We start from the raw sequence: 27,083 nt of genomic DNA, 5'->3' as shown, positions 1-27,083 counted from the left end.
AACGTCTTGACTTGTTGTTTGAAGAGCACGCGCGCTGCTGTACAAAAAGCCGGTGAAGGTAAAGAGGGCGGGGGGGGGGGAACCGTGTGCCTAAAGGGATGGTGGAACTATAGTGGGGAAAATGGTTCTTATCACCCCGCGTTTGGTCGTTATCAGTTTAATTGATTTTGGCTCCACACCGTTCGATGACCTGGTCAGCATCATGGGTTCAGGAAAACAAAAAGGCCAGGATTTGGAAATGAGGGTGAGATGAGTGAGTGAGAGCGGCGATTAGTTAGAAGAGAGAAGCTCCATTTCAATGTGCCTGTGCCATATATCACCGGGAATCAGGAAAAGAAAGATTGATATATGGTATCTGTTGGGAAAATATACATATCTAGCCCAAGGCCCGTAGGTACTCCCCCCCCCAATAGTCGGCCGCTGGTCCCCAAGTGAGGTCGCCATACGACTCGTTTCATGCCGCCCGCGGTTCAACACACCACATATATACACCCCCTTTCCTCACCACCCTCCTCAGTCCAGCTCTACACTCTCCAACGCCTTAGCTATAAACGCCTCCTCCTCGCTCCCCTTCTTCTCCTCCTCACTCACCTCACTCCCATTCTTCTCCTCCTCGCTCAACTCACGCCCCCCCTCCCCATCCTCACTACTCTCCGTCTCCGGCGGCGTCTCCATCCCCTTCCTTCCCCCTTCCGTCCTGCTCAGATTCCTCCTCAACAGACACATCTCCACCGTGATCCCCGGCCCAAAAGCACAACCCACAACCAACTCCCTCGCCCCCCTCCCCCCCGGAGCCACCCCATCCATCTCCTTCCCCCTCAACCGATTCAGCACGCTAAAAATCGTCGCCGAGCTCGAGTTTCCATGATTGACATACGTATCATAGCTCGCCCTCATATGTTCCGGCTGTATCCCCAGCACCTTCTCGGCCCCCGTCAGAATCGTCGCTCCCCCCGGGTGCATCGCCCAGTCAAAGTCCTTTGGCGAGCCATACCCCTCCGGGAGCTTCTTTCCCGACATTAACGAGTTATACGTCGGTTCCAAGACCGACGCTGTGAGGTTCGGGACGCGAGGGGAAAGAACTACTTTCCAGCCTTGGGGGTGCGTGTCAAAGCCGAGGTCTTGTTCCGTGTCGGGGACGGTTTGGTGCCTCCAGTCGAGAAGACTATAGACTGGTGGCGGTAGCGGTTCGGTTGGTGAAAAGGGGATGTCGTTTGAGACGACTACCGCCGAGGCGCAGTCGCTGAACAAACAAACCCCAATTCTCGTCTCCTGATTGCTATGTATGGATTCCAGCTCCGAGCGGACTAACGTCGTGGAGATCTCCAACGTAACAACCAATATCCTCGCGGGCAATCCCCTCATGCTATGGCCTAGGCAGAGATTGGCTGCTGTTCTCAGCGCTGCCAAGCCACCTGAGCAACCAACGCCATGAAGCAGAGTTTTCTCAACGAATGGAGAGAGACCGAGGGCTTTGGCGACGTAGTGGTCGTATCCTGGGTTGGCAGAATCAGTGCAGGTTGCTGAGACCATGTGGGTGATTTGTGATACGTCGTTGATGTGCGCTTCGGCAAGTGCTTCTTTCGAGGCCGAGATGGCGAGGGGGACACCGTCGGACATGAAGACATCGTGGAGTTGGGCGATCGTTGGTGGTTCGGGTTGGTTTACGAGCCAGTGGTCCGGTCGGCCTATGGAGGAGCGCTTGTCGATGCCGGTGAAGCGGTTGATGGCGAGGACTTTTTGCATGCTGTGAGGGAGCAGTCAGCCAATGGTCTCGAGAGTAGGAAAGTGTGAGGGACGACACATACGCTGGTGTTTCCGGATAGTAGCGCTTGCTCAGTTCCTCGACCGCGCGGGAGTCAAGAGTATAAGGAGGGTATCGGGTTCCCAGGCCCAGGATGGAGAGACCCAGCTCTCTGGCTTCCGTCGAGACAGACATCTTCGAGGTTGGAGGTAAAAGCAGGAGAGTTGACGGATTGTCGGGGCGTCAGTTGGTGGTAAGTGAGGCCGAATGGGGTATTAAAATGATGCTGTTCGCGCTCCGGGTCAAATATGTGCCGCGGGGAGGCCTGGAGGGGCAAACACGGTATTGTTGGGAGGCAGATATGCAGGTTTCCAACCTCGGTTCTGTTATTGCCCGTAGGTACTCGTCCAGAGGACAAGCGAATGATTACTGAGCACGTGTCAAGTCACAAGTGAAGCTATCACGATGCTCAGATCCTCAACAGTGCCAATCCTCAGCAGAGGTTTTTGTTGAAGGGCCCAAGCTCAGTGGCAGCAGTTCCGGTTGCGGTTAGGGAGGGTCGTCAATATGAGATGGTCGTCAATATGAGAGGGGCTGGGTGGCGGCGGGACCAAAACTGGACGAATGCGGGACGGGACACAAGAGAAGGAGGGAGGAACTCTTTCGTAGGACCAAAGTTTCCCCAAGATATAGATCAGGAAGCATTCAGCGCCAGGCACACCAACCAGCAACCTGGGAACTGTAAGCGGGGTGCTAGCCAACTTGAAATACGAATACAAAACGTCACGACTGGATCTAGCCGCCGCCAGAATGGAACCTCAGCCCGGCCGCCGTTGAAACCGAGAGGATCTGAAGAAGGTGCCGAGGGGTTGGCTCCCCTGATGAAACAGGCATTTTGAATAAACCCCGTCATCCCGCTGCTGCTGGGAATCTGTCTGGAAGCGTCTTGGCTCGATCACTGACCGATTGCTTGGGCCTGTCGCATCGCAGATGTGAGTTGTAGGATCCCAGCATCGTCATCCAACTTTGGCGGGGTTGAAGTCACCGACATGGCTGGAAATGTGGCACGTGGTGACACCTATGCAAAGCTGTCTACGCTCTTCGTGATATCTCAGGCTCTCAACATATTTGCGACATCAGCATCATGCCATCTCATTTGTTAAAGGCATTAAGAGTGACACCGGACGTTGCTGTCGCATTTGATAAGAAGTTTAGCAGGGGGGTTTGGGTTGGGGGGAGGGGTCGGCGTTCACTGTCTCGTCCAAGCTTCCGCAACGAACCCCACCAAACTCCGGCAGCTTGGGGTTCGGTGTCCACACGCCCGGGACCGAAATGGAGTCATCGGCTTTCGGACAAGGATTAACACTTCCAGCCAAGGGTTCTCACGAGGGGTTCAATTCTCTCAAATCATGGAGGGGTTCAATAAGTGCTACCGTGAATGGAAATTGCATTGCAAGACAGCTACCTGCGTAAAATAAATCAAGCCTGAAACAGCTTCACCAAAGCATTCTAAACATTACCCATCGACCTCATCCAAAACCATGCAAACACAACAAGCTGAACTTCCAAAGCTGACATGTGAAAGAGCTACCACGAGTTACACGTACAACTACAGCAACGAAAAACCACCAAACACAACTCTGAATCTCAAAAAAGAGAAAAGGTATCCAAACACCGCTCGTCCTACCAACTCATCCACCTCCTGCCAAGACACATCTGCAACCATCGTCTGTCCATTGCTGTTCCGCCAGCCAGCAACCCCCATTCTGTAAATTTTGTCGGTTTCCCCGTCCCCTCTCCCAATCCCCCTCAATCATCCCGAAACCTGACTTCCTAGGCGGTCTTGTTCCACTGCGAGTACACACCCAGCAAGCTGCTGACGGTACCAGCCAAACCAACAATGCCATCATCAAAGTTGACCCAGGCCAGAGCAGAAAGAGGAACAGTAATGTCGCAGAGATCCGAAGTAAGCTGCAACCTGCTAGCCGCACGTTCCCTATTCCCATCGTTAGCATCATCATCATCATCATCATCATCGTCATCATCATCATCCTCGTCGCCCATCCACCCCTTTTCAAAAACATACTTGGCAATCCTCTTCCCCTCCACCACCCCCTCCCCCTCCTTCCGATCAACCTTCTCCTCCCTCTTCTTCAACTGCCAAAGCGTATACAGCTGCCCAACAATACTAAACGTAATCCCCGCCGCCCAAAACCTATACGCCTCCTGCTGCAGCCTCTTCGCGTTAGGGCTCTTCTTGATCCCCGTCGCATCGAGCAACGTCAGCAGATCCATCGAGAGATACCCCGCGTAACCGAGCTGTCTCCCCACGGCAGTGTATCTCAGCACGGGGTCCATCGTCTTGTTGTCCGCCGCCAGCGCGGCAGCCTTGAAGTGCTCAACGTTTTTGCCCGCGCGGAGGACCTTGCGGACGAGGCCGAACTGCTTCTTCATGGTCTCCCATGGTTGGATGGCCGTCTTGGTCGCGTTGGTGCGGAGGAGGTACCAGGCGTAGAAACGGGCAAAGTACTGGAGCGTGCGGAGGAGCTTGTCGCGGCCGACGGTGGTGCCGACGAACTTGAGGTAGTGGGTGATGGTGGGGTGGTAGATTACTGCGTCGGCGACCATTTTGTCTGACTGTCTTCTGGAGCTTGTCGCGGCTTGCGATTTCTAGATGGTTCGGTTGTCGTTGCTGCGAGTGCGGTTGTGAGCGAGCGCAATTTACGTCGGTAGGTACTTAGCTGGCTTGCAGTCGCAATGACGGAGAAACAGAAAAAAGAAGAGAAAAAAGAGAAGAAAGATTTTGGTCACGAGAGCTCGGAAAAGGAAGGGAGAGGAAGAGAAGAAGGTTAGTGTCGCCTCTTGATGAAAGAAAGACACAGGTGAGAGGGATGACCCCTGGCCTTGGAATCCCACGGGCTTGCGGGATGGGTTCCAAGTTGCGCTGCGCGCCGAATGGCGTTTGCCGGGGGAAGAAAGCACAGCCGAGGTCGGGTTTGGGGGGGCACATGAAGAGGTGGGGTTGGGTCGGTAGTTGGAGCTAACGACTCGCTAAAACGACGCTTCCAACGGTCGGGGGTTAGGGTATTCTAGGAACCTTCGTCTCGCAACCCCCTCTATGACCACAGAGCTAACTATGAATGAACATGGCATATTGAACATGATGTGTCATGATCTTCATGCTGACCATGAAGATCATTCTCGTCCTATTATCCAGAAGTCATAGTTCTGTCATACAAGATGCCATCAAGACAAGACAAACAAGCAACCTGCTAACGATTCATGGCAACCTCCCAGAAAATGCACCGCCTTTTACTCTAAAAGTACAGTCGCAAAACATGCTCTATAGCTTAGGCGCCGGCTTAACCAACGCAAGTCGCTCCTTGAGAGTATCCTCGGCCTCCTTCTCGATTCTCGCAACCAGGTCCTTGCAGGTCGGGATGTCGTTGATGAGACCGATAACCTGACCAGCAGTCCAGACACCGTACTCTGGGTCTCCGTTGATGAACACCTCTCTGCCGCGCTTTCCGCTGACATAGGGAGCAATCTCGGAGAACTCGCCCGTCTTGCTCTCCTGCTCAACCTTGAGCGCCTGTTCCGTCACCTTGTTCTTGTACAGACGGGTGGTGTTGCGCCACCGGCGGAGGACGAGCGTGGTGTCGGTCTCCTGCGCCTTGACAATCTGCTCCTTGATGTTGTGGTGGATAGGGGACTCGACCGTGCACAGGAACCGGGTGCCCATGTTGACGCCGCAGGCACCGAGGCACAGGGCGGCGGCCAGACCTTGGCCATCAGCAAAGCCACCAGAGGCGATGAAGGGCACCTTGAGGGTCTGGCGCGCCTTGCTGAGGAGGATAAAGTTGGTGATGTCTGATTCACCAACGTGGCTGTGACGTCTGTTAGCGCCTGCTCGGCAGGGGAAGGATAGACCATGGTGGGAAAATCCGGGGAAGTGGAGTTTGTCTGAACACGTACCCAGCGCACTCGAAACCATCAATGCTCAAAAAGTCAACACCGAGCTTAACGGCGGACTGGGCATGCCTGATCGTTGTGCACTTGTGGAGGACAATGCAGCCGGCCTTCTTGAGCTTGGAAATCACAGGCCCGGGAGAGTTGCCGGCAGTCTCGACGATCTTGACGCCCTCGTCAATGATGACCTGGGCGTAGGCCTCGTAATTTGGGGGGACGAGAGCAGGCAGGAGAGTGATGTTGACACCGAATGGCTTGCTGGTCAGCTTCCGGCACTTCCGGATCTCCTGGCGGAGGCCCTCGGGCTCTGGGAAGATGAGGGCAGTAATAATGCCCAAGCCGCCGGCGTTGGACACAGCGCTCGCCATCTCAGCGTATCCAACATGCTGGCCACTGTATTAGCAACCATATTTACATGGCAAACTGGAGGTGTGATTTACCTGCATGCCACCCTGAACAACAGGGACTGTAGAAGGTGAAATGTCAGTTTGATTTTGTCCATCACCATGTCGAGTGAGGGATACGTACCAGCGATGCCGAGCCGGCGGGTCAGCTCCGTGTCGAAAGGCATCTTCAAATACGGCGTGACAAAAGTTTCAGAGTAAATTACGGGAGCGGATCTGGGCTGCGATGGTACAAGAGAGAAGGCCAGGTCGGACAGGAGGTCGGGGAGATGCTGAGGGACGGGTGATGATATTCATATCACCGGCAGTGGCCAGTCAGATGAGACACAGCCATGTCCTGGCGACGTCGTGCTAGGCCGTTGCTGGGCAGGGTCCAGCCGAGGCACAAAGTCAGGAGGGTGGTCAAAGCCGAGCGGTTTTGGGAGTTGGAGAAGCATGTGTAATAATTACGCGCTAAACAGAGGGATTACGGGTTGGGGTAGGCGTTTTCGGCGAGAAAAGGCAGGATTGGTGCTGGTAATTACAGCCCCAGGATTTCAGCTGCGCGTGGGGTGGGACGGCTGTGGGTCAGATGACGACAGCTGACATGCCTCGCATTTTTGGGGATTCTAGGACCAGGAATCAACTCCAACTTCAGCTCCATCCAACGGCAACGTTCGATTTCGCAACGGTCGAGCTTCTTCTTACTTGGATGTACCTTGTTCAATCCGTAAGTTTTCAATGATTCTCGCTTGATATTTGATAAAATCAATTCCTGGGCCTCTCTGCTTTCCACCTCATCGCTTTCCTTGCTTTCTATACCTATCCATCGCGCCCATGGGATTTTCGTACAGCTGTTGGTGAGAAACAGCCCCCACCAACGATGATCCCAACTTTTAGTAACAGCCAATAGCATAACACCAAACTTCAAGGCTCCTTAGGGCGGCTCTCTGCGATGACACTGACACGGCGCTGCAGTGACACGCTCTGCTGTGTCACGAACTCTGGATGTTTGAATGCTCGTCCTCACTCACCAGCCCGACATGATGGCTACCGCGATATGGGTGTAGGCCTGGAGAAACATCGCACAAGCAATGAGCCACAGGGCCGGCCAATCACTTGTTCTCTTATTCATATTGATGTGCCTCAGTCAAGGCTTCAGATGTCGATTCGCTCGCCTGCCATTTCACGGCAGCGGCCCGTGGTGGCTGCAACGAAATGACTTCATCTCGTCAACATCTATCGATTCCTAATGGCAAAAGAGGACAGTATGCCGTCAATGCATAGACACCCAACCACGGCAGTTGCAGGCCCGCCTCTCCAGTTCCTGGTGCCAACAGTCGAGAATGCGATGCCCAAGCGGCGATGTTTGCAGCCGCAACGCATGGTAGTGTGCCACATCTCTGTCTTGAGTCGCCGCCATTTTCCCGAAGAGCCTCATGGCGATATATGGCAGCTGCTCCTCGACTGGCTGCCTCTGTCCACATTTAAACCCTCGTCATCCTTTGAAGTTCAAGACTCGTTCTTCAACCATACTGTGTTGCTTGTCACATCTCCCGGGGCTCTTTGCAGGCTCTGTCGGTCCCCCGGGTGACAGAGCACTCTCACGGGATGCCAATTCTTTTCCCCGACCAATCCAGGGCTGTACAGGAACGGGTCACAACAGGTGTCGCCCTCCTTTTGAAACATCTTTGACCTTACCGCATATATGTGGCACTATGCTTCTCCGGCTTTCTCTCTCGCCGGTCTTCAATTATTCATCATTTGTACCCTGCAGTGCCTCCACGCCGTTTATACCCAAACGAGGAGCTGTTTGTACACCGCATCTACTGCCGTGGCACAAATATGGTCCACTCAGCGCTTCTCATTGGTTGATATCGACTCACTGGCCAAGCGCCGGCCGCATATGGTTCGCTGTTCCACTCCCCTATTTGGCCTGACAAGTCTGGCTGACTTCGTAGCATCTCTCGATCTGATCTGGACGCTTCACCTTTACTTTGCACATCTGAGCACATCGCGCCCTTTTGCCCAGCTTGCAACCGATGCGGGAGTAAACCGCATGCCACACGAACCCAACGCTGCGGGCTGGCCAGACACTCTGTCTTCACTAGACTGTAAGGCTTGACCGAGACACTCGACGGGGGACAAGGCGTACGCGGGACGACGCCACGATTCCCGGTTTAGGCTTCGGCACATTTGATGGACATCCCGAATGGTGCCATGTACCCGTCGTCCTGGTTCGCTTCTGTGTAACAATGGTTCGTGAGCCAGGGGGGCCGCTGTCACCATCTGCCGCGCCCATCTCGACCGTCTGAGATCTGATCAAGAGCCATGGCTCTTGTCTCTTTTTCGGAACCACCGATGATATACCAAAAGCCTGAAGCACGATGAGTCTCCAGCAACAGTATGCCATCTGGCGAGCAAAGAGCGAGATCTCTGCCCGAACGGCTCGTGGAATTTACACACCAACGGCCTTGTTCCACGATACCAGAAGATGCTGCAAAGATGCCGTTCTATGACATCGGCGAGGAGGGCGAAAACGGGGACGTTTTGGTTGCCCAAAGCATGGACTTGGGCTTTCTCCATTTCCCCAAGTTCCCCAGCCTGCGAGAATGAGGCTCAACAAAGCGGGTAACATCCTTGGATTCAGAGTTCGAGGACATCAGGGGTTTCAGGGCAGGCGGCTTTCGTGATTCGGCGGTATTGGCTGTACCTCCACAGGTGCACTAGCCGTCGCAAGTTCATTCCTTCCAGAACCCGAAGGATACTCCGGCTGCGTAACATACCTAGTTTCCGACGGGCCGGTAGCGACGTCCCAAGTCCCTTGATGTACTTGCCGCTCGACAAGGCACCTGTTTGCAAAATCAGGGCGTCTCGGAGTGTCCCGGCTGTTTGGTACCCGTCATTTATGAAGACCCCGGCTGCAGACCAGCATCAACAAATGTCTATAGCCGGAAACAAACACACAGGTATCCGATCGTAGCGATTGATTGCTCAAGACCGGCGAGATTCAACGGCAACATTCGGCGAACAGAGATCTGAAGTTCCTCTGGAGAGAGATTAGCACCACTCCGCCTGTCCAATCACAGACCGACAAGCCAGAGAGCAGCTAGAACCCGTTCCCGCAACGCACCTGATGCTTTGGTACCTAGTGGTTCAAGGTGAAGCACAATTGCCCCCACTTACTGAGGGGCTCTACCAGCATCAACGATGCTCGGATGTGCTTGATTTAGATATGGGGATCCATTTCCACATTGACAACTCAGAAACCAAGCTCAAAAGCTCTATGCTTGGCACCCGAAGATGATGGTATTTCAGCCCAGCCCGAACTGCTGTTTCTGCACATTTTGATGCACCATCTGGTGTTGATGAGGATGTTGCCATCGACCACCAGCTCACCTTCGGAATCCCCTGCCATTCCCCAGCGTTAGTACGTTTTTGGTAGCTTTTGGCAATCTTTGGCGTTTGTGTGGGCTTGACAACGCAGCAAGCAGCCACTTTTCGAGCCGTCTGGTTCCTATGCTCCATGGCTGGAGCATGGAAACATTGCTTTCCCCCCCTTGACCTGTTTCTCAGCATTCTCATCACGATCTGGAAAGGGAACGCCAGTGGTGACTGAGATTTTCGAACACTGCGCTCGACAAATTTGTCTCTACACCCAGTGTACAATGTGTAGCCCACTGACGTTTGTGTTTTGTTATACTCGGCTGGGGTGCCCTCTAGCTTCTGCAGCCTGTGTTGCTTCCTTCACACCGCAGTCCCAACTTGGGGCCATGCTCTTTTCTACCTTGGTCTGCTGGATTGCCCACAGTCCCAAATTTTTTGTGGAAGTGTGGATTCGGTCCCGAGTGGCATCGGGTTCTGATCATCAAGGATTGATGACCTGGCAGCACAGAACCGCAGAGGCACGCAACACAAAAAGAAAAGACATACCGAGGAGAGAAAGTGAAGAAGGGTTTACTTGCTATCCACCACCTTGAACAGGCCCAAAAAGGAACAGAAGGACTACGTAGTTCGTAAATCCGGCCAGTCCTCAAGGTGGACATGTCAAATACCCTTTGGGTATTTTGGTGTCACTGGTCTTTTCTTTCCATCTCCCGGCTTGACCACTTGTTTCTGCCAGCAAAGAAGCTTTGCAAAAGCATCCTTCCTCTGTTGATTCTGCCTATCTGGCTGTGTTATTCGGATGATGCAGCTGTCCGCTTCTTTCCTCTAACGTCACTCGCCGAGTTTCTCTCACAGTCAAACAGGCCCATATCCACGCCCCTTCAACCGGGGAAGACAGCACAGACCTGACGGGCCAGGGCAGCCTGCATTTTTTTTTCTTAATTAAGCATCAAATCTTCTCGAATCTGGTTCGGACACGACATTCTTTTGCTTCTAGCCTCTGTCACAGTCTCTGGGAGCGTATCCAGCTTCTCCTCGCCGGACCGTTCCGGACTATAAAACCAGACCGCCTGAGCCTATTTCTTCCCCCACATTCATCTCAACACCTCACCCTTCACCGTTCGAAACAAAACAATTTTCATCCAAACAGCACATTTGACGACACGATACGAATACAAATATACTCGACTCACACCTGATACAACACAGCCCATTCGAAAATCACCACTTCCTCTTCGCAAACTATCACACTACCGACCGTTTCACTTCAAGTCCGGTCCTCCGCAAAATGGCGCCCAAGGCCAACACTAGCAAGACTCCCTGGCAGGATTCCCTGGAGAGTGAGCTCCCCCAAATACAGAATGTCTGCTTCATGTAGCTAATGACGCCGTCAGGTACTTGCCACGACCTTCAAATTGCCGCGCCGGTTTTCCAAATTGTGTCTGACCGACGAGGTATGTGAATTTCTTTTTTTTTTTGTCCGGGAGTATGTCTTGCGAAATTTGAATGCTGACCGGAATACAGGTGGACGTACAGCATGGTCCAGCAGGGTTACCGTTTACGGAGTGACTCACGATGCCCGATTTTGGTACGATGGCAAGAACGTCAACAACGCCAAAGAAGATGCTGCTGAGGTTGCTTACAAATGGTTGAACGGCGCCTCTTCGAACCCCAGCTCACCCTCCACCACCCGAAGCGCATGGTAATTCGTTGGCTTGACAGCAAGTTGATGACGGGACGAAGATTGATGGTTCGGCTGCGGAACAGTCAGACGGCCGTCCGGGACCACTTTAGGATCCCGTGATGAGTGCTGCTTGGAGATTCCGAGTCAAATTGTCTCGAAACCCCGTTTTGGTCTTGCGTTTCAACACACACCTACCATTCACCGCCACCGCTTACACGATCACGGCTACTTTTCACGACACACGGATTCTCGGGCTACACTTTCGGATTACTTATATTTAACGACACAAACCATTCCTCTTCGTTGTACAATAACGACCCACACAACACACGCCGTGCTTAATACTTTCGACCGACGTACACAAGAGGAGTTTTTGGAGGGAAATCGACATTGCCACACGGCACACAACGGAAACTCTTATCATGACCTGGCGCAGACTTGCTTTGTTTTGATGTTCTTTTTGGCTTATGAAACAGATTGACTATGGTTTTGGCTTTTGTTTTTGTTTTTGTTTTCGGTTTCTTTATTTACTTGGGAGGACACTTATCAAAGGCACATCTGACGATGATGTACGTCTACTTGGGAGTTCGCTGATGGCCAGATACCACTGGGAGGCATTGCTGAGTGGGTGGTTCTTTGGGCTGGAAGGCTTGTCTTTTTCAGCACATGAACGGACACATGGCTTTAACTCGAGAGGATCTGGAGTCTTGGTGGAACTCACTGGCGGCTCGAAATTGTTGAACTTTTATGGAAAATGGGAATTGTAAAATATTGGGGCTTTTGGGTGGTTGTTCTGGCTGCTTGGTTTCTTTGTCTTTTCCTTGGCTGGCTTCGAGTTTCTCTCTTGTTTGGATTTGACGGTGGGGGGCGGAATGAGGATGCTTGGGAGGCGGTATGGAGGGCGGGTTGGTTGGTCTTTTACTGCGATGTCTACTTCTCTTGTGGTCTTGGTCGGTTACAACTCCGTGACCTTGAGCTTGGCCCGGGTGGGATGGATGTAGCGGTGTTGGATCGCACTACCGAAGCACCATACTGTTGAACAAAGTATTCGACATGTCACCTATCGTCAAGTCGAAAAGCAAGGGAAAGATTACCGGGCCGATATCGACGACAACGGATCGAGCTTCAGCACACCGCTTCGGAACAACCCAACGGAGAACGGTTTTAAAAACAATTAAAAAAGGTGGAACTGGGCTGGGATATAATGCAAGGAGGCTGGGAACAACTTTTTTTTATTGGTAAATGGTGGAGGATATGTTGGAATTTGCTTTCATCTATCTCTAATTTTTTCACGTTGATATCCGAGTTGTTTTCTGTTTTTTCTTTTGGTTTTCTTGATGACATGAGATTGGAAAAGAATTTTGTTGTTCTAGACTGTTAATATTTACTGGTTTTTTTTCTTTCTTTTTTGGTTTATTTGAACTCTTGTCTGTATGTATGTATGTATGTATGTATGTTTGTGTGCTTGTATGCTTGTATGCTTGCTGGTATTTATAGATATTGAAACTTACTAACATCTTCACAAGAAAGCAAAGAGTGGAGGAGGAGGTAAGGGCGGTTTGTGGGAGGTCATTCGTGGCCAGGATAGGAAATGCCAAGCTTCTGACTTACACCGCTTCAAACCAAGGCTTTTTTCCCGTGTTGTCGGGTCTGGACTAGGGGACGTGAGGGATCTTCGGGCCAATCAAGGTTGTTGAGGTGGGGGGTGTGCTGGGCTGGAGAGGGTTGGATTTTGGGGAGATTTTCGGTGACGTGGTGGAGGAATGGGGGAGGTGGTCCCGTGATGGTGGTGAGAGTGGTGGGAGTGGGAGAGGAGGGGTTTTTTTTTTAATGTTTTGGGCTAACTTGATGGGAGAAGTGTGTACATGAATGCATGCAGATATATATATAAACACCGATGTTGTGATTTGAGTGTCATTCTTGTGTGTCTGATAGAGAGGATTCGGCTTCCTGTGAGATGTATCTACCTACAATTAGGAAAGGTGTAGCTGAGGCAGCATCTCTGGACGTTCAACAACTAGATGCCATGAGGAGAAGGGGTCAGCTAAGGAGGGTAGACCTGGGCTCACCTGTTCATGGGAATGACGGTAATTGGTCTCTGCAACTCCCACTGCAATCACAACAACCACACAACATATGCGGTGTCACAAGACTCGAAGAGAAGAAAAAGAAAAAGCTCGGATGGGGGACAGTATGGGGAAACTTGGAGGAACTGTTGCTCCCGTGACCCGATGCCCCTCCCGCTGTTGCACGTCCAACCCACCTGTGAACCACTCATTTTCACCAGTGTCGTTGGCCGGTTCGTGGGGGTCACACACACACACACACACAACTTTGCTGTGTGGCTGGATGGCAAATAACGCTAGTCTTCGGAGGTTGTTGATGTTTGGCGGGAAGGGGGGGGTTGTGAAGTTGATGGGTTTTGGGGTTATTACAAAAGTCAAAAAGCACAGACCAGCTTTCGAGAAGCTGTAACTTGCCCCACTACTCCAAACCCAAGACCGGGAAAACACCGGGATAGTTTTCATTTTTTCGAGAACGGCGCGAGAGGGACAAGGCGAATTGGGTGGGTGAAAGCTTCCGGGTTTGCGATTTGACGAGACGACGACGACAACAACCCTCCCGCTCCGTCGTCGACGACCATCCCACCCCCCACCACACACAAAACCGCGCATACAGCAACGATGCCCCCAAGGCTGAACCTCGCCTCGGCCTTCCGAGCCCTTTCTCTCCGGACCACCACCCCCGCCAGCCAGCAGCCGTTATTATCACAAAAGATTGCCGCCGCGGTACCAAAGCTTGCCACGGTCCCAGTAGCGAGACGGTTTTATTCCAACAACCTCACCCCCGAGAACAACAACAATAACAACGAAGATCAAGCACCCTCTTCCGAGCTAGCCCCCCCCAGATCAGAGGAGGAGGAAGTGGTCAGTCTCAGCCAACAACAACATAAAGAAGACAACCTCTATGCTCTGAACAGGCTGGAGCTGGTGGCGTATGGACTCAAACCATTTGACGCCGAGGAGGAGGGGCACAAGTACGGGTTGCCCAGCCTGCCGCTGCCGAGCGAGCTGCACAAGGATCATCGGTATGATGATGTGATGGGGCAGATCACGAGGTTGTTGATGAAGGATGGGAAGTTGTCCAAGGCTCAAAGAGTTCGTTTCTCCATCCCACGTCGGTTTGATATATATATATATATATATATATATATACATATATATATATGCTGATATTTCTGTTCTAGGACATGGCAATGATCCTCAACCACCTCCGAACCTCCCCCCCACCAAAACTGAACCCTGCCCGTCCGTTGATTCCTGGTGCCCCGGCCCCGAATTTTCTTCCCCTCGATCCGGTGACTTACCTTCGTGTTGCGATTGATTCTGTCGCGCCGCTGGTGAAGATTAGGGGGTTTAGGGGTCTAGCGGGTGGTGGTAGGAATCTGGAGGTTCCTGCACCGTTGGCGGCCAGGCAGAGGAGGAGGACGGCGTTTGTGTGGATTTTGGACGCGGTGCAGAAGAGGAAGAGTAAGGGGTCGGGGAGGAAGATGTTTCCGACGAGGGTGGCCGAGGAGATTATTGCGGTTGTGGAGGGGAGGAGCGGGGTTTGGGACAAGAGGGCGCAGGTGCACAAGCTGGGGACGGCGACGAGAGCTAATTTGATGAATAATCAGATTAAGAACTTTTTGTAGGTTCTTGGGTGAGGCACAGGGAGGGAGGAGATGGGGGAGACTTCTACATGCATGAAAGGGGTCACATATGGATGGGTTGGTAGGTTGGGTGGTGGAAGGAGAGTGTACATTATTTTGTATCATGCAAATTACAAGACAGGTCCCGAGCATATGGGATACGCATTTTGAAAGGATGGGTCAGGAACTGTTCCAGAAAGATCGATCGATTGGACTAGACACTAAGGGTGGTATATATGCAAGTGAAAGTCAAAGTCAAAGTCAGATGGGGATCGTATGTATAAGGGTGAGATGACAGGTTGAGTTTCGATAGACTTTGGCCAGTAGCCTTGCGCCGTTTTCTAAACGTTTGACGACTCGACTCAGATGCTCGGCGGTATGGCGCAGCAGCCGCGTAGTCTCTCGGCTCCTATTCGTGGGGTTGTTGCGGGGGGAGGGGAGGGAGGCAGTGCTATCATGCGGGTGGATTTGTCTATGGAAAATTGTAGTGTCTGACGTCTTTGTTACACTGGGATGGGAGGTCTTTACTACTGTGAACGATCAGACTGGGCATAGGATGTTAAGAAAGGCTGTGTCCACTCAACGCGGGGTCATCCTCTCGTGCCAATACCAGCCGAAGACGAAGAAAAAAAACAAGATTCCAGTTACACAGCCCAGAGTCTTGGTTTTCATTGGCTTTGGGAAGGAAGCTCTCGTGAGGTGATCCAAGACGGCGCCTCCAGACCCCACGCTCGGCGAACAGCAAGTTTGGACTTTGGTCGGCGGCGGCAAAACCACAAGGTTCCGCTGCCACTTCGTCAGAGCTTCCCAGAGCTCTCTCTCCCTTCCCACCCCGCACATCGTCATTCAATCAGGCCACAGGGCACGAGATGCTATAGCCCGCTGACTCTGCGCTCTCACCGCCCAGACACGAGGGCATGTATTCACTTGATAGTAGATCTGGCAGTGGGGTGATAAGGAACAGCTGCAAAAGAGAGAGGGAAAAAACGACGGTTATCACTTGAACAAGCAAGGATTTCATAAACTGCACCTCTTTGGGGCAATGGCCGCAAGCTATATCCACAGACATTCTGCAGCTGGTGAGGTAGCTTGGGTCTTGGCGCTCTGGGCCGAGTCGTAACTCCTCTTCGGAGGCGTCTTGGCAGCGTCCTCAGCGGGACGACGCCCCGCCATCTGATGTTGGTTTTACCGTTTGACAAAGACCAAATATCGTGTCGGATTTCTTGCCCTTCTCCCGTTGACACCGACCGACTCGACCAACTTTTTTTTCTTTTTCACTATTTTGTTGCCTGCCTGTTTGACAACGCTACACACTACGAATAAACACGCAACTCTGCGTTCTTTTCAATCTGATCTCGAAGAAAGCCGTGACCCCTTGATTTGAAACTGCTGCCACCCACTCGTTGTATATATACCTTACAGACCACACTTCGAACAAACAGTACACCAGAACAAAAAACCACCAGCAACTGTCACTCATTATGGCTAGGCACCAACCAATGTCGATGGAGGCGATGCTCGACGAAGAGCGGAGGGAAGTGCTTGCGCTGCTCGAGGGGCCCCAAGCATCACGACCAAGCAGAGCCCCAAGCAGCATAGGAGGCCGGTCGCCATCTCCCTTCACGCCGCGATCCCCAGTGCGGTCCATGTTAGACATTGGTGACGACGCTCCTTCTCCTGGCCTCCTCTATCCTCCTTCCCCTCCCTCTACCCGCTCCACGTCGAGTTATCATACTAAGACCTCCTCTCCTATAGCGCCTGTTAGAAGCATGCTCGATGTCGACACCCCTCCTCCCGCGCCAGTACGAAGCATGTTGGATGTGGACTCCCCACCAAGCCAGAAGCATGTCCTTAGCACACCCTCTTCGCCAATCGAACACACCGGCTCTCGAAGCCTTCTTGCCCCAGCCCCGTCTGGGCACCCCCGGAGCATGTCCGATGCCGCCATGAGACCCGCCGACTTTGGCCCCCGGGCCAACCCTCGACACGACCCAACACTCGACTACCAGTTTGGAGGAATCATCACAAACCATGCAGGCGCCGCCATGCCGAAAAGAGTGACGATGGGCGGGAAGCGCTCCAGCGCCATGGCAGAAGTTATGAGAGGCAACGATGTGTCGGGGCTTGTTCTCCCTGGCGACCGTGGCCGTCACTCGATTACTGGACCGGCGTACAGCAGCCGAAAAGCCGGGAATAAATCCAAGTCTCCCACCAACAGACTAGGGGTGCGCTCTCACTCGCCTGCCTTGCTCGGGCGAAATCTCAGCCCGGCCGGGCGCGCCATGCTTGGGGATAACCAGACTGTCGACTACAACAATGCGTACCGCCGCTTATCAGATGCCGCCTTGGCTAGGTCCGGGGGCTCGCTGGGTGAGCTCGGAAGAAGGAAGAAGTCGGATGATAGCTCGAGTAACGGCAGACTCGCTAAGGACTATCTGGGACCTGATGGGGAGTTTGTCGAGGAAAGCAGTGACGATAGCGGAGGAAACTCTTCGGAGGAAGATGAGCGGGGTAGGAAGGCCGCTCGAAGCTTTGATAAGAAGCCGCAGGGCAGCTCAGAATCACCGGAGGCTAAGAGGCAGGTGCGGAGCTTGCTTGCGGCTGCGGAGGAGGAACGTAGGTCGTTTGCTGATATCCACCTGTTAGTTTGACTGGATACTGGGATTCCGTTGACTAACTTGAATTCGGTATACCATAGGGATCCATGTTGCCTCTTCCCAGCCGGCTCACAAATACAGGTCTTTGCTGGACGAACCTTCAATTACTGTTACGAATCCATCCGGCGAGAAGGAACGGGTCAAACACAGCAGCAAGAACGTCATTCACCCAGCAACCAGCTTCGACACGCCGCCTAGCGGGACGCACACGCCAATGTATACCGACACGGAAGAGGACATCTCGGACATCAAGAGGGCGCAAAAGATGTCCTTTGCCATGACGCAGGTGATGGAAACGCCCGAGTCCCACAGGACGATCCAGATTATTACCAGAGGCGACTATGCTAAGCTTGTCAAGGACGCCGAGGAGGAACACCGACCTGCGAGGAAGTATTTGGTTGCTACCGATATGAGTGACGAGTCTACCCATGCGCTCGAGTGGGCTATTGGGACTGTGCTCCGGGATGGCGACACGCTGCTTGCGATTTACTGCGTGGACGAGGATGCTGGGATTGAGGCGAATCCGAACTCGGTGGTGCCGGATGAGTCCAAGGCGATGAAGGAGCAAGCGGCTGCCATCACGGCCGTGACGAACAATACCAGGCAGCCTGCTACACCGGGGGGGACTGCACTGCCTCTTAGGATCTCTTCGCTGGGTCACCAGGCGAGCGAGGCTAGTTTGAGCCCTGCGCCGTCGAGCATGGAGAGGAGCAAAGCGGAGGAGGAGAGGTATAGGGCGGTGAAGGATATTGGGGACAGAGCGATGAAGCTGCTGAGGAAGACGCGGTTGCAGGTCAGGGTGATTGTGGAGGTGCTGCACTGCAAGAACCCGAAGCATTTGATCACGGAGGTGATTGATTTGGTGAACCCGACGTTGGTGATTTTGGGGAGCAGGGGGAGGAGTGCTCTCAAGGGGCAAGTTTTTTCCCTTTTTTTTTTTTTTTTTTATGTTGTTGTTCTCGCCTGATGAAAAGAAGAATGTTGCTAATATGGGGAAAACAGAGTGATACTTGGCTCCTTTTCGAACTATTTGGTAACTAAGAGTTCGGTTCCGGTCATGGTGGCGAGGAAGAAGCTTAGGAAGCAGAGCAAGTACAAGAAGATTGCCGCCGGGGCGAGCCAGCACCAGGTGAACAATATTAACAACCCCACGGCGAGGAGTTTGGCGCAGGCCAAGATTGATTAGAAATCATGGCCTTGGAGGGATGATCAGTATTGAGAGAGGGGCTAGGAGTTGGGGTTCGGGGTATGGAGGGGGGAATGTACAGGAATTAGCGGACTTGCTGTTGTTTTATTAACCTGTGACTGTTGTGGGCATTTTGGTAATGACGTTGATGATCAAAGCAAGCGGTTTTTGTTTCTTGTTACAAGAAACAAAGTATATATTATCAGTCTTCTCTGTTTGGGCTTTCATTTCTTTTCTGCTGGGCGGGGGAGGGGGCTTCTTGAGGAGACAGTGGAAGTTGGGTGTTGTGAGTTTTGAGAGGCAAAGCGGGTGATGTTTTTTTTTTGGGGGGGGGGGGAAGCGGAGGGGGAAGTTAAGGAGGGTAATGGGCTGGAGGAGAGTAAATATGAATATACTATGGTTCTCTCTCTCTCTTGTGGTGTGCTGTGATGAAGTGTGATGAATGGTATGTATGATGACTTTGCGAGGTGGACAGAAAAACATGAAGCCCGTCACACATCAATGTCCCCATCAACTCGAGTGATCACTTGAAGCTTGGGACATACCAAAAAGAACATCACGAAAAGAAAAAAGAGACACTGCTCAAAGCAAAGTGGTGGTCATAATCAACTTTCGCTCCTTTCACCCTTATAGGCATCTATCTATATATACAGCCTGACCTGCCCATCACGCAGTGTCGTTAATCCCACACCAAGAATTCTTAAGGCCAAAAAAAAAAAAAAAAAATCATATTTCATTCCCAATTCCATGTTCGCTGTCAAAAAAACACAAAAGCAACACCCCCAAATAAACTCGAAAGAATCACTCGCTATCCTCCCCATCAACCTAAAAACTATCCCACCCACCCACACTCACCCCCCATAACATCCTCAAGGGGCTTGTGGGAGATATCTCTAAACACCCGACAAAGGCCTCTCAACCAGCAAATCCTTCGGGGGCTCCGCATTAGAGAGCCCCCCCCCCTCCTCCTCCTCGACAGTCTCTAAGTTGCAAACCGACAACCCCGACCCCCTTGGCTGTTGAGATGATGACCCCCGTGATGCAACCAATGTCTCCTCCCGCTCAGCCACGGCTCTCTATTCCTGGCTCGCGCTCAAATCCATGCTCTGATTCCACATCATCTCCAGCTGCGCCCTCGTCGCGGCATCGTTCCCGCCGTCCACCAGACTGGCACCGCTCAGTCTCCCCTTTCCACCACCACCTCCGTTACCACCACCCAACCCATCATCAGTCCCCAAACTGCTTGCCGCGCTCTCTCCAACCCTCAACCCGCTGGCCGCTCTACTCGGTGGCCTAGTGCCCCCTCCTTCAACAGCCAACCTCCCCAAATCTCCTCTTCTAGTGCTCGCAGCCCGACTAGGCGGCGGGATCCTCTGTGCCTTGATCTCCATCCCAGGCAGCTGCCAAATCCTCGCCACCGACCTCGCAATCGGGTTTTGATGCCGTCTGACGCTCAAATACTGCATCCCCGTCTTCTCCAAAATCTTCCCATGCTTCGGGTTCGCCGTCCCATAATTCGAAACAACCCCCCACCACCCCCGGCAGCTCCCATGAGCAGGCTTGGTGCACCTCCACCACCAACAGGCACCATCGCCTGCCCCGAAGCAGTCGGCTCCAATCCCGAGCTGGCCCGTTGCAGATTCAGCTTCTGCTGCGTCCGGTTCATATCCCGCGGCACTACATAGCCGTTTCCATTGCGCCTTGTCCTCGCCCCATTAGACTGGTGTTGAACCCCTTCCTCTTCGTCAGTATGTTGCTGTTGATCATATCTCCCCCCATTAAGCTGCTCATGTGCATGCGACAGACTCCCCATCGACCGCGGCCGACGCGGGATACCAGCATCCGCCTTGCCGCCCAGCGCAGCTCGAGAAACACCCCCCTTGTTCGCAGCAGCAGCAACGATAAAAGAGTCAGCCGCTATGCCCGAGCCGGGCTCCTGGCTGCTCCCACCCACAAACCTCGACGTGAGCAGCTCCGCCCTCCCGCTGCTCCCAGGTCTGGGTCCCACCCCTCCCGCCAACTGCATCAGACTCGCCTCCCCGGGCGACATCCTCTGTGACGAACCCGGCCGTGTAGGCGGAGCAGACGGCAGTCTCGGCGCCGGCGGCCTAGGCGCAACAGCAATCTCGGTCGACATCTTTGGCGCAGCACCCTGAGAAGGAGCCCTGGACAATATCCGTGAAGTAATCGTATTAGCAAGCGTAGCGTTCCGGGTAAAACTACTGTCTGCACTATGCAGTCCGCTCCCACTCTCGGGCGGCGCCTGTTGTTTACTCGGAATATCTCTATGCGACGTGGGAGACGGAGGCGACGCTACAACCGTAGGTAGTTGCTTATTCTGTATTTCGTTTGTCGGGGGAGGAGGAGGAGGATTCGGATTCGTCGGCTGTCCGTTCCCACCAATAGTAGAACCTCGTCTCGAAAGCAACGGTGAAGCAGAAGTGCTAGCATCAACCCATTCCCCGTCGTCCTGACTATCGTCTTCCTGCTCGTCGTCTCCCAGATTAAAATGAACCTTGGAACCCCCCCGCGAAGATTTGAGTTTGTTCACGTTTGGATTCGAGACGGTATGTCGATGCAGACTCGTCGTAGACTTGCTCTTCTTCCCCACATCCGCCTGGGACCGATTGCGCTTCAGGTTCGTCTGCGACACGTTCTTTTGTATGTGATTGGATGACGTGGTAGCATCCCCGGTGAGCTTCAGCTCCGAGGTTGCTCGGCGATGGTGGTGACGTTTCGACACCAAAGTCAGTCCCTCCCCGTCTTTATCTGGTGAAATCGAGCCGCTGCCGTGTTGTCGGTGGTGGTTGTTCAGTTTGGTCGTCGAGGCTGTTGCACCACCGTGGTGCTTGTGAAGACCCTTGGAAGACGGCACTCGCGCATGCAGCCGTGAGCCACCACCCACGATGTGCTTTTGGCTCTTGACACGGTGATGCGGTTGCACCGCGGTGTGTTGCTGTGTTTGATCGCTGCTGTCGAAATGAATCATGGATGACCGTTTTGATTGGCCGGCACCTGGCGCCTCATTATTCTCTCTCGCCATGACAGGCCCTTTTGCAGTGCCCTATTTCGACCTAACGTCCCCTTTTTTTTTCTGTCCTTCCGAGACAGTTTCCTGCACCACCTGCCGCGGGGCACTTCAAAGAAACCTGTCCGGCTCTGAAAAGACGCACTGTGAACAACACCTTCTTCCCTAGGCCGTTCACAGCCTTGCTAGCTCTAAAGCCTGTGTGTGGTCAACAAAGCCGATAACGGCGTAGTGCCAATGTATATTTCTCCCCCTCCAACCTTCAATTCGTCATAGAGCACCCGAGTACGAGTAACGGGGGAGTATGCGGGGTTTCGAAACTTGCAGGGCTCGCAAAACCGCAATCGGATTTATCTCAAATATCGAATCGTGAATATCGGGGCGTGTAACCAATCGAACGCCGAGAATCCTAGACCTTGCACCGTGAACCGCAGGACCGGGAAGCTTTGGGAACCGGAGGGTACCGGGATAGAAATCGATGCCGAGGATTTGATGGGTTTTCCGTGAACGCTGCAGAAATGTCGAGGTTGCAAAATACTAGACAAATGGAGATGTTGAACTCCACGAAAAGGTCCGGAAGCGACTGGGCTGGCCTTCTAGTAATTCCAATTGAGAAAGAGGACTCACATCCCAGAGCAGTGACGGCAACCCAGAACAATACAAGGCTTCTGATTGGCCAGATTTCAAGCCATCCCCACTACATCTCCTACCCCACACAGTAATTATCCACCATTTGTCAGTTACTTCTTGACTTCTCGAGGCCAATGAACTTGCTCCTGATAAATTCACATGCAGAAAACACAACGCTCCAAAAGATAATGCCTTGTAACTGTGTGTATTTGTCCAAGCACACAGTTGAACTCTTGCCCGTCCCATACTGTAGCTACCTAAGGTATAACCAACTCTGTTCCCTGTTCCTTTGAAATTGCCCTCTAGAGTTACACAGCCAGACGAACGTGACGACACGACGGCCTCCTCTCATTAATCGAGTAATACAAAAAGGAAAAAATTATCATGAAAAATGCCCAAAACGATTTCGCTTGCCAAACCAAAAAAGAATGATGATTTTGTTCAATCCTTTCCTTCTTCCACTTACTCGGCAACCCAGACAGCAGCCATACCCATACCAGTACCAATGCACATGGAAGTGACACCAATCTTCTGGTTTGTCCTCTTGAGCTCATAGAGGAGGGTAGACACCTGTCTGGCACCGGTGCAGCCGAGGGGGTGGCCGAAAGCAATGGCACCACCCTTGGGGTTGATCTTCTCAGCAGGGATGCCAAGCTCGTTGGCGCAGAAGAGGCACTGAGAGGCGAAAGCCTCGTTGATCTCAAAGATGTCAACGTCCTCCTTGGTGATGCCAGTGAGCTCGAACACCTTGGGGATGGCCTTCCAGGGGCCGAGACCCATGAGAAGAGGGGGCACACCAACGATGGAAGCGTTGACGTACTTGCCGAGGATGGTCTGGCCGAGCTTCTCGGCGGTGGAGCGCTTCATGAGGAGAACGGCGGCGGCACCGTCGGAAACCTGGGAGGCGTTGCCGGCGTGGATGCTGCCGTCCTTGGCGAAGGCAGCACGGATCTTGCCGAGGGACTCGACGGTGACACCCTCACGGATGCCATCGTCCTTGTCGACGACAATCTCCTTGGTCTCGCCGGACTTTGGGTCCTCGTACTTGACCTTGAGGGGAGCGATCTCCTCCTTGAAGAGACCAGCCTTCTGGGCCTTGACGGCCTTCTGGAAGGAGGCGGCAGCGAACTGATCCTGGACGGCACGGGTGACGCCCTTGGCCTTGGCCATCTGCTCAGAGAGGACACCCATGGGGACCTTGCAGTTGGCAGCCTCGGGGTGGCTCTCGAGGAGCTCGGAGAACTCGGTCACGGCGCCGGGGCCATACTGAGTAGACATGGACTCGACACCGGCGCCGATGCCGACCTCGATCTGGCCGGAGCGGATGGCGTTGGCAATGTCAACGCAGGCCTGGAGACCGGAAGAGCACTGGCGATTGAGGGTGTGGACGGCGGTGGAGTCGGGGAAGCCGGCAACGAGAGCGGCAGCGCGCATCTCGGTGGCGCCACCACCGGGGGCGAGGACAGTGCCGACAACGATATCCTCGACCAGGGCGGGGTTGATCTTGGAGCGCTCGATGATGGACTTGAGGGCACCAGCCATCAGGTCGGCGGCGGCTGTGTCCTTGAAGCTACCCTTTCCACCTCTTGTGATGGCCGTCCGGAGGGCAGCGGTAACGACGATCTGTTGAACAAGGCATGTCAGTTATGCGCCGCGGTTGTCATGTGTCCAGGTCAAACTCACATCATCGGGGTTCTTCTCCAGGAGCTTGGCCTTGCCGCCTGCGGAGGCGCCGCCGGAGATCTGGTTGCCCAGCTGAGAAAGTCTGTCGAGAGCTTCACCACGGAATGTCAGCCGTCATGCGCCGGTCATCGGTAGGAAGTCTACTCACCACCCATTGTTGCGGTTTGTAGATCTTGTAACGAGCCAAGGGACTTGAAAAAGTGGTGGAACAAGGAGTTATACAGGGTCAGAAGTTGTAGGACACAACAAATAGAAGGGAAGGATAGTTTTTAAAAGGTAGTGGCACGACAAACAGAGAAACGGATGGACGGGGGCGGGGGTTGGAGATGGTTATAATTCAAAAAGATACCTCGGAGTAGCGGTTGTTTCCCTCGCTGAACACAACAGCCAAGGTCGAAAAGCGCATTCCACAGCGAAACTGTCCACCCACGGCGCCCGCGTGAGGCGAGGTTTCGCTGCCGTGTGCTCCGTGGCCAACCGCGGGTCCAGGTGATGTCAGAAAAAGGCCGAGGCATAGCCAAATGCGGCCTAGTGCGACCCGGGGTGCGTTTTCCTCTGATGCATCCAGCTCCTTTCACATGCAAGATGTTTTCCGCCGCCTGGGCCATCCCCGGTTCCCCGACTTTTTTTGGTTTGTCTGTTCAAAAAAAGAATCTCCATGGATTCTATAATCATGGGGTAGTAAGAAACTCTGGGGAAGAAACAAAAATAGCCCAATTGGCATGTGAGATATCCCTCAAACCCTCTCTCTGCTAAGGTCTTGTCGATCGCCCATGCCCGCTGCAACTCCAAAACCGGACTTACTCAGTCACCATAAACAGCCACCCTTGCCACAAGATAATTGGGGATACTTAAAGTATGTTAACATGCCCCTACAGGATAGTCCATAGGCCTTGAAAGATGGTTTATAGGCCTTTAAAGATAGTTAATAGGCCTTTTAACTATCTTTGAAAGCCTATGAACTATTCTTTTAGGCATGTGAACATACTTTTTGTGTGTCAACTATTTCGTGGTGAGGGAGACAGCCTCAACATCGACAAATAACGGTCAGGAAGTTGTTTTGCTTTAGGTTCAAGCGATTGACTCTAATGGTCAAATAGTACCTGCATACACACACACCACTTGTTGCAGAACGGTTTCACCGCGGGGGCCGGTGTCGAGTCCGATTACATGTTCTCAGAAGAACACGAGACATTACACATCAAACATCAAGGAACATTCTCATGATATCGAATTCATTCATTGAAAGATTACCAAAAAGAAAAAAAAAGAAAAAAAAAGAAAAAAAAACACCTCGTGGTGAATGCATGTAAAATGAGAAAGAAAAAAAAAGAAATACCCAAACTTGACTTCTATCGCTTCAATCATCTCATGATGTTCTTGTCATACCCCTCATTTGTGGAAGGACTTGACCTTCTCAATCTCATCCCAGCTGCCCATGAAAATTCCACTCTTGTCGTGAATATGCTCCGGCACCACCTCCATTAATCTCCTCATCTGGCTGTCAACCGCCTGGCCACCAGCTATAATCACTGTCAGCATCATATCTCCCTTGCCCATAGATCCATGTGTGAAACTCACCGTTCTCAAAAACCATCGCCATCGGCGCACACTCATACAAAATCCTCAACTTCCCCTTCGGACTCTTCTTGTCCGCCGGGTAGGCAAACACCCCCCCATAAAGCAACGTCCTGTACGCATCCGCCACCATGCTCCCGATATACCTGGCACTATACGGCTTCCCCCCCTCCTCCTTCGCCTCCTTCAGACTATTAAAATACTCCTTCACATTATCCTCCCAATACAAACTATTCCCCTCATTCACACTGTAAATACTCCTCTTCTTCGGCAGCCTCATGTCCGGATGCGTCAGAATGAACTCCCCCACCCCGTTATCCAGCGTAAACCCGTTCACGCTCCCCCCCTTCATCGTAATCACCAGCTGGGCGGACGCACCGTACATGGTGAACCCCGCCGCGACAAGCTCCGTCCCGGGCTTGAGGATGTCTTCTTTTGTTCCCGTCGACCCCTCAGCCAGCTTGTGAATCGCAAAGATTGTCCCGACGGAAACACCAGCGTCGAGGTTGGAGGAGCCGTCGATTGGATCGCAGGCTACGGCGTAGCGCGCGTCTTTGGCGTCTTTGAAGTAGATTACTTCCTCCTCTTCTTCCGACACTAGCAAGGCGCATTTACCTGACGAGCGCATGGCCTCGATGAAGAGGTCGTTGGAGATGACGTCGAGCTTTTTTTGGTCGTCGCCTGTCGTGTTGGAGCTGCCGGCGAGGCCGGTGAGGTTGACGAGGGTGGCGCGGCGGATGTAGTAGGCGATGGACTTGAAGGAGAATTGGAGGGCGTGGCAGAGGAGCCTGAAGACATGAGATTGTTAGAGGTGAATGAATATGGGGGAGGGAATTGGTAAGAAGAAACGTACGTAAAGTCACCGGTGGCCTCCTTGTGCTTGACTTGCTCTTCAGTCAAGAACCGGGTGAGCGTCACAATGTTGGTGTTGATCTTCTCCGTCTCGCCCTCGGAGCCGTTGCTGGTGTATGCTGAAACCATCTTGACGGTAGTTGTTATGTTTTGCTGTTTGTGAGAGAAGAAAACAGCTATGTGAAAGTTGTGATGATGATGTTGGTGGTGGTAGACCTGGAAGTAGTGTATAAGTCAAAGCGGGATCTACTTTATGACGCCGTCAAACCAATCGGGTGAATGGAAACCGAAGCTTGACTTATACACACACAAGCAAGCAAGGTGGGTATCAAGGGCTCTTGCTGGTGATGATGCCGTCAAACAAGATAACAAGATATGACGAAGTGGATTCGAGTATGAGTGGAACAACCAGGTATAACGGGGAGAAGAAAAAGAACAGGAACAACAATGAAAGTTCGAAACGGCCAGAACAGCCAACTTATCTATTTTCCTCGACCGCGCCCCCAGGCCAGCAAAAGACACACTCCCCCCCGCCCCCCTTGGAGCCAAAAACACCCGACCCGACGGCACAAGGCACCGGTATCTGTGATTGTGTGTCTAACGAAACGTAT

General features: G+C 52.8%; 9 protein-coding genes across 9 annotated transcripts; 3 read left to right on the top strand and 6 right to left on the bottom strand.

Annotated features, from left to right (window-relative positions):
- Positions 1 to 320: 320 nt before the first annotated feature.
- QC761_409290 (uncharacterized protein) lies at positions 321 to 2,885 on the bottom strand. The gene is made up of 3 exons (XM_062879204.1): positions 2,794 to 2,885; positions 1,809 to 2,720; positions 321 to 1,747 (listed from the first exon to the last, which is right to left on the bottom strand). Exons 2-3 carry the CDS (start codon positions 1,937 to 1,939, stop codon positions 514 to 516), a joined length of 1,365 nt encoding a protein of 454 aa, XP_062732290.1. The 5' UTR covers positions 1,940 to 2,720; positions 2,794 to 2,885; the 3' UTR covers positions 321 to 513.
- Positions 2,886 to 3,171: 286 nt separating this feature from the next.
- On the bottom strand, positions 3,172 to 4,372 carry PEX11 (Peroxisomal membrane protein PMP27; the record flags this gene model as incomplete). The annotated part of the gene is made up of 2 exons (XM_062879205.1): positions 3,172 to 3,740; positions 3,831 to 4,372. 2 exons carry the CDS (start codon positions 4,370 to 4,372, stop codon positions 3,578 to 3,580), a joined length of 705 nt encoding a protein of 234 aa, XP_062732289.1. The 3' UTR covers positions 3,172 to 3,577.
- A 715-nt stretch (positions 4,373 to 5,087) lies between these two features.
- Positions 5,088 to 6,582, bottom strand: QC761_409310 (uncharacterized protein; the record flags this gene model as incomplete). Its single annotated transcript, XM_062879206.1, has 4 exons — positions 6,242 to 6,582; positions 6,154 to 6,179; positions 5,720 to 6,099; positions 5,088 to 5,631 (listed from the first exon to the last, which is right to left on the bottom strand). The coding sequence occupies exons 1-4, from the start codon at positions 6,282 to 6,284 to the stop codon at positions 5,088 to 5,090; spliced, it is 993 nt and encodes a 330-aa protein (XP_062732288.1). The 5' UTR covers positions 6,285 to 6,582.
- A 3,745-nt stretch (positions 6,583 to 10,327) lies between these two features.
- Positions 10,328 to 12,512, top strand: QC761_409325 (uncharacterized protein). The gene is made up of 3 exons (XM_062879208.1): positions 10,328 to 10,823; positions 10,878 to 10,937; positions 11,008 to 12,512. The coding sequence occupies exons 1-3, from the start codon at positions 10,772 to 10,774 to the stop codon at positions 11,187 to 11,189; spliced, it is 294 nt and encodes a 97-aa protein (XP_062732287.1). The 5' UTR covers positions 10,328 to 10,771; the 3' UTR covers positions 11,190 to 12,512.
- Positions 12,513 to 13,508: 996 nt separating this feature from the next.
- QC761_409320 (uncharacterized protein) lies at positions 13,509 to 15,149 on the top strand. The gene is made up of 2 exons (XM_062879207.1): positions 13,509 to 14,325; positions 14,415 to 15,149. The coding sequence occupies exons 1-2, from the start codon at positions 13,852 to 13,854 to the stop codon at positions 14,859 to 14,861; spliced, it is 921 nt and encodes a 306-aa protein (XP_062732286.1). The 5' UTR covers positions 13,509 to 13,851; the 3' UTR covers positions 14,862 to 15,149.
- Positions 15,150 to 16,339: 1,190 nt separating this feature from the next.
- Positions 16,340 to 18,701, top strand: QC761_409330 (uncharacterized protein; the record flags this gene model as incomplete). The annotated part of the gene is made up of 4 exons (XM_062879209.1): positions 16,340 to 16,517; positions 16,614 to 17,474; positions 17,557 to 18,388; positions 18,518 to 18,701. The coding sequence occupies 4 exons, from the start codon at positions 16,340 to 16,342 to the stop codon at positions 18,699 to 18,701; spliced, it is 2,055 nt and encodes a 684-aa protein (XP_062732285.1).
- A 1,453-nt stretch (positions 18,702 to 20,154) lies between these two features.
- On the bottom strand, positions 20,155 to 21,744 carry QC761_409340 (uncharacterized protein; the record flags this gene model as incomplete). The annotated part of the gene is made up of 1 exon (XM_062879210.1): positions 20,155 to 21,744. The coding sequence occupies one exon, from the start codon at positions 21,742 to 21,744 to the stop codon at positions 20,155 to 20,157; it is 1,590 nt and encodes a 529-aa protein (XP_062732284.1).
- A 777-nt stretch (positions 21,745 to 22,521) lies between these two features.
- POT1 (3-ketoacyl-CoA thiolase with broad chain length specificity) lies at positions 22,522 to 24,547 on the bottom strand. The gene is made up of 3 exons (XM_062872650.1): positions 24,191 to 24,547; positions 24,043 to 24,134; positions 22,522 to 23,982 (listed from the first exon to the last, which is right to left on the bottom strand). The coding sequence occupies exons 1-3, from the start codon at positions 24,195 to 24,197 to the stop codon at positions 22,822 to 22,824; spliced, it is 1,260 nt and encodes a 419-aa protein (XP_062732283.1). The 5' UTR covers positions 24,198 to 24,547; the 3' UTR covers positions 22,522 to 22,821.
- An 849-nt stretch (positions 24,548 to 25,396) lies between these two features.
- FBP1 (Fructose-1,6-bisphosphatase) lies at positions 25,397 to 26,821 on the bottom strand. The gene is made up of 3 exons (XM_062879211.1): positions 26,474 to 26,821; positions 25,624 to 26,408; positions 25,397 to 25,565 (listed from the first exon to the last, which is right to left on the bottom strand). Exons 1-3 carry the CDS (start codon positions 26,599 to 26,601, stop codon positions 25,435 to 25,437), a joined length of 1,044 nt encoding a protein of 347 aa, XP_062732282.1. The 5' UTR covers positions 26,602 to 26,821; the 3' UTR covers positions 25,397 to 25,434.
- Positions 26,822 to 27,083: the final 262 nt, after the last annotated feature.

Source organism: Podospora bellae-mahoneyi, chromosome 4, assembly GCF_035222275.1.
Source record: "Podospora bellae-mahoneyi strain CBS 112042 chromosome 4, whole genome shotgun sequence".
Lineage (NCBI taxonomy): Eukaryota > Fungi > Ascomycota > Sordariomycetes > Sordariales > Podosporaceae > Podospora > Podospora bellae-mahoneyi.
Note: the sequence above shows the minus strand (reverse complement) of the source record. Positions and strands in the feature narration are given on the sequence as shown.

Coding starts and splice junctions, on each gene's coding strand:
- QC761_409290 (XM_062879204.1), bottom strand. CDS start 1,939: ATGTCTGTCTCGACGGAAGCCAGAGAGCTGGGTCTCTCCATCCTGGGC. Junction 1,748..1,808: donor TACTATCCGGAAACACCAGC/GTATGTGTCGTC, acceptor GCTCCCTCACAG/CATGCAAAAAGTCCTCGCCA.
- FBP1 (XM_062879211.1), bottom strand. CDS start 26,601: ATGGTTTCAGCATACACCAGCAACGGCTCCGAGGGCGAGACGGAGAAG. Junction 26,409..26,473: donor GAGGCCACCGGTGACTTTAC/GTACGTTTCTTC, acceptor TCATGTCTTCAG/GCTCCTCTGCCACGCCCTCC. Junction 25,566..25,623: donor GGCGATGGTTTTTGAGAACG/GTGAGTTTCACA, acceptor CAGTGATTATAG/CTGGTGGCCAGGCGGTTGAC.
- QC761_409320 (XM_062879207.1), top strand. CDS start 13,852: ATGCCCCCAAGGCTGAACCTCGCCTCGGCCTTCCGAGCCCTTTCTCTC. Junction 14,326..14,414: donor AGTTGTCCAAGGCTCAAAGA/GTTCGTTTCTCC, acceptor TTTCTGTTCTAG/GACATGGCAATGATCCTCAA.
- QC761_409325 (XM_062879208.1), top strand. CDS start 10,772: ATGGCGCCCAAGGCCAACACTAGCAAGACTCCCTGGCAGGATTCCCTG. Junction 10,824..10,877: donor CTGGCAGGATTCCCTGGAGA/GTGAGCTCCCCC, acceptor TGACGCCGTCAG/GTACTTGCCACGACCTTCAA. Junction 10,938..11,007: donor AATTGTGTCTGACCGACGAG/GTATGTGAATTT, acceptor ACCGGAATACAG/GTGGACGTACAGCATGGTCC.
- POT1 (XM_062872650.1), bottom strand. Junction 23,983..24,042: donor TGGAGAAGAACCCCGATGAT/GTGAGTTTGACC, acceptor CTTGTTCAACAG/ATCGTCGTTACCGCTGCCCT.